The following is a 9,799-nucleotide window of genomic DNA, read 5'->3' on the forward strand; positions in this document are numbered from 1 at the left end:
TCAAATAATGCGTGCAGTAGGCTATTGATGTTTTATTATGAGCCATGTACAGTATGTCGCCTAATGTTTTTTTGTTTCTGAGTTACATGTTCGTTTGAAGGACTTAATGTACAAAATAACATAGTTGCACCCCGTAGTGTTGAAATTGGTAAACACAGTGCATTCAGTGAGGTTTGCACCGCCCTCCTTTTATTTCTGACTCTTCCTGTCACCACTCTGAGCGCTCATTCGTATGCCCTTCAAATAATGTGCGCAGTATAGGCTATTGATGTTTTATTATGAGCCATGTACAGTATCCTAATGTTTTTTGTTTCTGAGTTACATGTTCGTTTGAAGGACTTGATGTACTAAATAACATAGTTGCACCCGGTAGTGTTGAAATTGGTAAACACCGCAGTTGCGGACATTTTGTAGCCTAAAATGATGTTATGATAAGCTTTAATAAAGGGCCCGGTCATTTGCCCCGCCCCCAGCCCGGCTCTGACTTGTTCCGCCACTGTCACTGATGTCACTGTTTGCGCTGCTTAACGACATCACATGACGTCCACCCACTTTCGCTAACTCCACCCAATGTGTCCACCCACTTCCAGCCAGCACGGTTCAGCGCGGTTGTAGTCGAAATGCAACTCCAACAGCCCCGCTCAGCTCGACTCAGCTCGACTCGGCACGGCACGGCTCAGCCGCGTTTGTAGTGGAAAAGCGGCAAAAGAGAACCCAGTTAAACAAATGAGACAAAAATATTATACTTGGCCATTTATTTACTGAGGAAAATGATCCATTATTACATATCTGGGCGGCACGGTGGTGTAGTGGTTAGCGCTGTCGCCTCACAGCAAGAAGGTCCTGGGTTCGAGCCCCGGGGCCGGCGAGGGCCTTTCTGTGTGGAGTTTGCATGTTCTCCCCGTGTCCGCGTGGGTTTCCTCCGGGTGCTCCGATTTCCCCCACAGTCCAAAGACATGCAGGTTAGGTTAACTGGTGACTCTAAATTGACCGTAGGTGTGAATGTGAGTGTGAATGGTTGTCTGTGTCTATGTGTCAGCCCTGTGATGACCTGGCGACTTGTCCAGGGTGTACCCTGCCTTTCGCCCATAGTCAGCTGGGATAGGCTCCAGCTTGCCTGCGACCCTGTAGAAGGATAAAGCGGCTAGAGATAATGAGATGAGATGACATATCTGTGAGTGGCAAAAGTATGTGACCCTTTGCTGTCAGTATCTGGTGTGACCCCCTTATGCAGCAATAACTGCAACTAAACATTTCCGGTAACTGTTGATCAGTCCTGCACACCGGCTTGGAGGAATTTTAGCCCATTCCTCCGTACAGAACAGCTTCAGCTCTGGGATGTTGGTGAGTTTCCTCACATGAACTGCTCGCTTCAGGTCCTTCCACAACATTTCCATTGGATTAAGGTCAGGACTTTGACTTGGCCATTCCAAAACATTAACTTTATTCTTCTTTAACCATTCTTTGGTAGAACGACTTGTGTGCTTAGGGTCCTTGTCTTGCTGCATGACCCACCTTCTCTTGAGATTCAGTTCATGGACAGATGTCCTGACATTTTCCTTTAGAATTCGCTGGTATAATTCAGAATTCATTGTTCCATCAATGATGGCAAGCCGTCCTGGCCCAGCTGCAGCAAAGCAGGCCCGAACCATGATACTACCACCACCATGTTTCACAGAAGGGACAAGATTCTTATATGCTGAAATGCAGTGTTTTCCTTTCTCCAAACATAACACTTCTCATTTAAACCAAAAAGTTCTATTTTGGTCTCATCCGTCCACAAAACATTTTTCCAATAGCCTTCTGGCTTGTCTACATGATCTTTAGCAAACTGCAGATAAGCAGCAATGTTCTTTGTGGAGAGCAGTGTCTTTCTTCTTGCACCCCTGCCATGCACACCATTGTTGTTCAGTGTTCTCCTGATGGTGGACTCATGAACATTAACATTAGCCAATGTGAGAGAGGCCTTCAGTTACTTAGAAGTTACCCTGGGGTCCTTTGTGACCTCGCCAACTATTACTCTTGCTCTTGGAGTGATCTTTGTTGGTCGACCACTCCTGGGGAGGGTAACAATGGTCTTGAATTTCCTCCATTTGTACACAATCTATCTGACTGTGGATTGGTGGAGTCCAAACTCTTTAGAGATGGTTTTGTAACCTTTTTCAGCCTGATGAGCATCAGCAACGCTTTTTCCGAGGCCCTCAGAAATCTCCTTTGTTCGTGCCATGATACACTTCCACAAACGTGTTGTGAAGATCAGACTTTGATAGATCCCTGTTCTTTAAATAAAACAGGGTGCCCACTCACACCTGATTGTCATCCCATTGATTGAAAACACCTGACTCTACTTTCAGCTTCAAATGAACTGCTAATCCTAGAGGTTCACATACTTTTGCTACTCACAGATATGTAATATTGGATCATTTTCCTCAATAAATAAATGGCCAAGTATAATATTTTTGTCTTATTTGTTTAACTGGGTTCTCTTTATCTACTTTTAGGACTTCTGTGAAAATCTGATGTTTTAGGTCATATTTATGCAGAAATATAGAAAATTCTAAAGGGTTCACAAACTTTCAAGCACCACTTTAAGTAAGGGGAAGTAGGGCCAGGGATCACACTGACTGACAGGCAAAACATTTATTTTGTAACAAGGCTACTTCATATTTGCAGTTTATTGTTAAGCCACTTTATGAAGGCTACTTGTCAATGTTGTCTGACTCATTTTTTTTCTGCAGTTTTATTAATCATCAGTTCCATTTCCATTAGGCTGCTACGTCTTTATTGTGAATAACTTGGGCCTGTTACCTACTGAAAGATTTTGGATGTTATTTTGTGAATTTGTATAAGCTGCTTGCAATGTTGTTATCCAATTGGGGGGGGGGGGGGGGGGGGGGGTTCTTAAACCTTGTGTGTGAGGTTAAAGGTGGAATACGAGATTTTTTTCAGGAGTATTTTTTACCATATTGCTTGAAAACCCTACTCACACCCATACTGCAAGCAGTACAATAGAAGGTTTGACCCAAAAACGAAATATTTTAATCCAGTCTACAGTGTAAAATAAAGGAAAAACGCCATCAAATCCTATCAAGGTACCACCTCAAAATGATTGGATACTGACACGTCTATCAGACTGAAGCCCGTGAGCAGCCCGGCTCTTCTGTGTGTGTGTGTGTGTGTGTGTGTGTGTGTGTGTGTGTGTGAGTGTGAGAGAGAGAGAGAGAGAGAGAGAGAGCAGCCCCTCCCCCAACCCGCACGCTGCGAGCAGAGTGTCACACAGAAAGCGCAGGATTTTCTCAGTGTGCTCCCTCCAAACAACGGGGATTTACACGAAAACTGAAGGAGATATTCACAAAATTCTTTCACAGTGAGCGCCACAAGGCTCTCCTGAACACACTGATGTAATTTTTTTTGTCTGTAGTGTAAAAAATTAGGTCACTAGAGCGAGTTAAAAACGAGTTACTTTTCTGCCAAGTTTATAATGGCAGTCTATGGGGCTGCGCACCTGCCCTCTCCTCACTTTCAGGCTTCTCATTCAAAAACTGCAAGTCCTATCATGTAGGACTGATTCACATTGTGTGAATCAGGACAAGTGTGGCTACTACTTTGAAAGCGTGATGTGATTGGTTTAAGCTTCGTCACAGCCTTTTCTGGCTTCGACCAGTAGCAAACTGAGGCATTTCAGGGAGGCGGGTCAACCACGCGCTTTGGGAAACAGTTGGGCTTAATATCTTTGCCAGACCAATGCTCGCAGAGCTTTGAAGTTGCGTTAGCCAGACTAGTGTAACACAATAGATGCCCATTATAAAGCCGGAATTTCTCAGGCTTTATAAGGGGGAGGAGGGGTGGAGACGTGGGGGGTGGGAGCATGGCGAGGGCGGGCGTGTTTCTTTTCAAAATATGGCTTGCGGGAACCGTTATTCCAAAATCTCGTACTCCACCTTTAATGGCATAAAACAAGAGCAATGGTGTTTTACATTTGCTCAATGCATTAAATATCCATATCCGTCTAAAATGTATGGTGTCTAATTACACATAGTTAACAACACCTATTTGAATGGCACACTAACAAGAAAATTTCTAATTGGCACTACATGGCAAAAAGGTTGCCGACCCCTGGCCTAGAACTACACGGGAGGAGCTTGTTAATGATCTTAAGGCAGCTGGGACCACAGTCACCAAGAAAACCATTGGTAACACATTACGCCGTAATGGATTAAAATCCTGCAGTGCCCGCAAGGTCCCCCTGCTCAAGAAGGCACATGTGCAGGCCCTTCTGAAGTTTGCCAATGAACACCTGAATGATTCTGAGAGTGATTGGGAGAAAGTGCTGTGGTCAGATGAGACCAAAATCAAGCTCTTTGGCATTAACTCAACTCGCCATGTTTGGAGGAAGAAAAATGCTGACTATGACCCGAAGAACACCATCCCCACTGTCGAGCATGGAGGTGGAAACATTATGCTTTGGGGGTGTTTCTCTGCTAAGGGCAGAGGACTACTTCACCGCATCAACGGAAGAATGGACACGGCCATGTACCATAAAATCCTGAGTGACAACCTCCTTCCCTCTGCCAGGACACTGAAAAATGGGTCGTGGATGGGTCTTCCAGCACAACAATGACCCAAAACATACAGCCAAGGCAGCAAAAGAGTGGCTCAAGAAGAAGCACATTAAGGTCATAGAGTGGCCTAGCCAGTCTCCGGACTTTAACCTCATAGAAAACCTATGGGGGAGCTGAAGCTCCGAGTTGCAAAGTGACAGCTTCAAAACCTTAATGATCTAGAGATCTGCAAAGAGGAGTGGACCAAAATTCCTCCTGACATGTGCGCAAACCTGGTCATCAACTACAAGAAACGTCTGACGCTGTGCTTGCCAACAAGTGTTTTGCCACCAAAGACTAAGTCTTGTTTGCTAGAGGGTTCAAATACTTATTTCACACAAAGAAATGCAAAATCAGTTTATATCTTTTATACGAAGTTATTTTCTGGATTTTCTTTTTGATGTTTTGTCTCTCACGGTTAAAATAAACCTACCATTAAAATTATAGAACATTCATTCTTTGTCAGTGGACAAACTTACAAAATCAGCAAGGGATCAAATATTATTTCCTCCACTGTACATGGATAACACCTAAAAACCCAGTGTCTTAACGACAAGTCAAATCTTCTAAGATGGTTTGAGCAGACTGCATTTACTGCAAGCCACCACTGAACCATTCCCCACATCTGTCCGTTTGAATGTATCAGGTTTGGAGCAAATTTTCGTTGCAAAAAGCATTACAGGGGAAAGCTTCTCTAACAGCATGTGTAAAGAAAGGTGAAGTTTGCTCAGACAAAGCCAAGGCAGGTGAGCAGTCGCTTTAAATTGTGTGTGGAATATGAGACGCACAGGGTGTTTCAAAAATGTTATATCATTCTGGGATATTTACATCTCTCAAACAAACAAACAAACAAACAAACAAAAACACACTACATTAAAAACCATGTTCTTACAGAGTGCGGACGTTTGCCAGGCTGTCAAAAACTCCTCTCCCAGGTGCGTGATGCGATTCTCGCCCAGGTTTAGACTCTGAAGTAGCCCAAGGCTAGAGAAAGCCCAGTCCTCCAGACGACTCAAGTGATTATAGGATAGATCTCTGACAAACACAAAAACACGCACACAATGATTAAAAGGCATCACTAAGCTTTCGAAAAGAGTACTCTAGCACCTGAATAAATCTAATCTCAATAAAGCACATACGTAACATGTGTGATCCCAGATCACTGTACTGAGAAAAGAACAGTTCAATTACATTTTTTAAATTCAACTTTATTTTGCATAGCACTTTTAACAAGAGGCACTGTCAAACTAGCACCACTAAAATATATACATTTCAGATACAAATGTTAAAACATAAAATTTATCCTAATGATCAAGCCTGAGGTGACAGTGGTGAGGAAAAACTACGAGACGACATGAGGAAGAAGCCTTAAGCAGGGCTTGACATTAACGGTAGTCCGACTGTCCGGGACAACTAACTGTATGGTCCAGACAAGTCAAATCCACATCTGCCTGTCCGACGGGACAGCTTGAATCTCTCATTATCTCTAGCCGCTTTATCCTGTTCTACAGGGTCGCAGGCAAGCTGGAGCCTATCCCAGCTGACTACAGGCGAAGTCGCCAGGTCATCGCAGGGCTGACACAGACACATACCCCTTTTCCACCAAATCAGTTCCAGTGCTGGTTCACAACTCGTTCAACTTGCGAGCCAGCTGAGAACCAGTTTGCTTTTCGATAGCTCGCGGTGCTAAGGGAAGCCACGTCATTACGTCGCTACGTTTGCATAAACCTTGGCGCGAATATCGAAGCAAAAACAACATGCAAAAAGCAGCAGCAGCAACAACAACAACAATAATAATAATAAATGACTTTGCGCTTGTACAGCTGCTGCTTCTCGTCGCTTAAAAATGGCGATCTTTCACGGTCTTGCTATTGTTGTTGGTCTTAACAACTCTGCCCGCCCCCCCCACTGACGTAAGCGGTTCTTTCCTCTGGCCCAGCAGAGAGTCAGTGCTAGCCTGGAACCGCTAGCCTGGAACCGGTTTTTCTGGCCCCAGAGCCAGTTCTTTGTCAGTGGAAACAGAAAACCCGGTTCCAAACTAAGCACTGGCCCCGCTTTGGTGGAAAAGGGGCAACAGACAACCATTCACACTCACATTCACACCTACAGTCAATTTAGAGTCACCAGTTAACCTAACCTGCATGTCTTTGGACTGTGGGGGAAACCGGAGCACCCGGAGGAAACCCACGCGGACATGGGGAGAACATGCAAACTCCCAATTTGAATATTTGTTGAAAATAACTATTTTTAAAATAATTACTCAAAGTTTTACATCAATAAAGTTCCAACTTTGATTGAACTAGTTTTGTTCAATCACCTCAGTGATCTGGCTGTGTTACTGTTTATGAAATTCTGGGGAAGCCGAGTACAGCAGGTGTAAAAATAACCACGTTGTAATATTCAATTATAGATTATACGACTCCGAATTCATCGAAATCGGACAAAAGGCGATCAAATACCTCAATAAAATAAACCTCTGTGGAGAATCTTCATTTGATTCCGACATTCATTGTAATTTTTGTGTGGTACACATTAACCACCACAAACGTCGTAAAATATTTTACGGGAATTTTACAACAGCGCTGAACTCGCTTACGGTTTGTTTTCCCTTCACAATGTGACTATCCCCCTTATTATGCCCAACTTGTTTTCTTTCGATTTCATTTATTTAAATTTATACTTCCAAGTTTTACTGGATTAATCAAGATTTAACTTTATTTTCTCCAGAAGCTTTGAATTTGAGTCTAACTCTTAAAACTGCAGATCAGGTAATACATTATAACACATGCACCATAATGGGGCATTGGATAGTTTTTGTTCATTGTTAGTTACAAGTTTGTGTTTTATTGGAAAAAAAATTATTAAAGCATAATTATTATCCTAACGATACCTGCTTTTGGATAAACTTTGTTGACCACTTTCCTTTCACTGAAGTAGGAAATACATAGTAATAAAAAGGTTATAGCCAGGACAAGTGAAAAATCTTGCTGCTTATCCAAGTGGAAAAGTGGATTAAAAAGTTAATGTCAAGCCCTGTTGAGAGACTCAGAAGGGAACCCATCCTCATTTGGGTGATGATATAACATTATCATAAATAACTTGCTTCTATGTGGTCAAAAAGTGAAACTGAGCAACAAGGAAATTCATTATTAGTTTTAGCACGAAGTCTATTTTGTTGAAGTTATCAAATGTTCACTGATGGAGACTTGAGTGCAAAACTGATCACGACAACTGCAGTCCGAAGCTACTGTGGCAAAGCTGTTTATATTAATTGTCCATAACCATCTTCTGAGTGGATCTTTAGGCTGTCCATGAGGCTATCATCCACAGGAGCAAAGTGATGAGAACAAGGAAACCTGTTTACTCAAAAGTGAATTACAATGGATGTTTGGCACAGCTGATAGGGCAGACCAAAACATTTACAGTGGTGCTTGAAAGTTTGTGAACCCTTGAGAATTTTCTATATTTCTGCATAAATGTGTTCTAAAACATCAGATTTTCACACAAGTCCTAAAAGTAGATAAAGAGAACACAGTTAAACAAATGAGACAAAAATATTATACTTGGTCATTTATTTATTGAGGAAAATGATCCAATATTACATATCTGTGAGTGGCAAAAGTATGTGAACCTCTAGGATTAGCAGTTAATTTGAAGGTGAAATTAGTGTCAGGTGTTTTCAATCAATGGGATGACAATCAGGTGTGAGTGGGCACCCTGTTTTATTTAAAGAACAGGGATCTATCAAAGTCTGATCTTCATAACACGTTTGTGGAAGTGTATCATGGCACGAACAAAGGAGATTTCTGAGGACCTCAGAAAAAGCGTTGTTGATGCTCATCAGGCTGGAAAAGGTTACAAAACCATCTCTAAAGAGTTTGGACTCCACCAATCCACAGTCAGACAGACTGTGTACAAATGGAGGAAATTCAAGACCATCGTTACCCTCCCCAGGAGTGGTCGACCAACAAAGATCACTCCAAGAGCAAGGCGTGTAATAGTCAGCGAGGTCACAAAGTACCCCAGGGTAACTTCTAAGCAACTGAAGGCCTCTCTCACATTGGCTAATGTTAATGTTCATGAGTCCACCATCAGGAGAACACTGAACAACAATGGTGTGCATGGCAGGGTTGCAAGGAGAAAGCCACTGCTCTCCAAAAAGAACATTGCTGCTCGTCTGCAGTTTGCTAAAGATCACGTGGACAAGCCAGAAGGCTATTGGAAAAATGTTTTGTGGATGGATGAGACCAAAATAGAACTTTTTGGTTTAAAGAGAAGCGTTATGTTTGGAGAAAGGAAAACACTGCATTCCAGCATAAGAACCTTATCCCATCTGTGAAACATGGTGGTGGTAGTATCATGGTTTGGGCCTGTTTTGCTGCATCTGGGCCAGGACGGCTTGCCATCATTGATGGAACAATGAATTCTGAATTATACCAGTGAATTCGAAAGGAAAATGTCAGGACATCTGTCCATGAACTGAATCTCAAGAGAAGGTGGGTCATGCAGCAAGACAACGACCCTAAGCACACAAGTCGTTCTACCAAAGAATGGTTAAAGAAGAATAAAGTTAATGTTTTGAAATGGCCAAGTCAAAGTCCTGACCTTAATCCAATCGAAATGTTGTGGAAGGACCTGAAGTGAGCAGTTCATGTGAGGAAACCCACCAACATCCCAGAGCTGAAGCTGTTCTGTATGGATGAACGGGCTAAAATTCCTCCAAGCCGGTGTGCAGGACTGATCAACAGTTACCGGAAACATTTAGTTGCAGTTATTGCTGCACAAGGGGGTCACACCAGATACTGAAAGCAAAGGTTCACATACTTTTGCCACTCACATATGTAATATTGGATCATTTTCCTCAATAAATAAATGACCAAGTATAATATTTTTGTCTCATTTGTTTAACTGGGGTCTCTTTATCTACTTTTAGGACTTGTGTGAAAATCTCATGTTCAGGGATGAGAATGAAAAATATTTAAAAAGTCTGAAAAAAGCCGGAGGTTTGGGGGCTGCAGGCACCCAGCGGGGCCCAGGGGCAGAGCCCCGGTGGGGGCCCAGGGGGCGGGAGCTAATGATTTTTGGCTATTTTTTTTTTAATCTCAAAACCATTAATTTTATCAGCAAAAAGTTGCAATTTATTTGGAAATAAATTTCCCTTCTTGGTGGACTACCAGGTGAAAATGATTACTATGGTA

General features: G+C 42.6%; 1 protein-coding gene across 1 annotated transcript in view; it reads right to left on the reverse strand.

Annotated features, from left to right (window-relative positions):
• lrig2 (leucine-rich repeats and immunoglobulin-like domains 2) overlaps nucleotides 1-9,799 on the reverse strand; it is an 84,803-nt gene that overhangs the window by 44,215 nt on the left and 30,789 nt on the right. Inside the window, 2 exon segments of the mRNA XM_060919436.1 lie at nucleotides 5,494-5,530; nucleotides 5,533-5,636. Of these exon segments, the coding sequence (XP_060775419.1) occupies nucleotides 5,494-5,530; nucleotides 5,533-5,636 (141 nt within the window).

This window comes from Neoarius graeffei, chromosome 4, assembly GCF_027579695.1.
Source record: "Neoarius graeffei isolate fNeoGra1 chromosome 4, fNeoGra1.pri, whole genome shotgun sequence".
In the NCBI taxonomy this organism is placed as follows: Eukaryota; Metazoa; Chordata; class Actinopteri; order Siluriformes; family Ariidae; genus Neoarius; species Neoarius graeffei.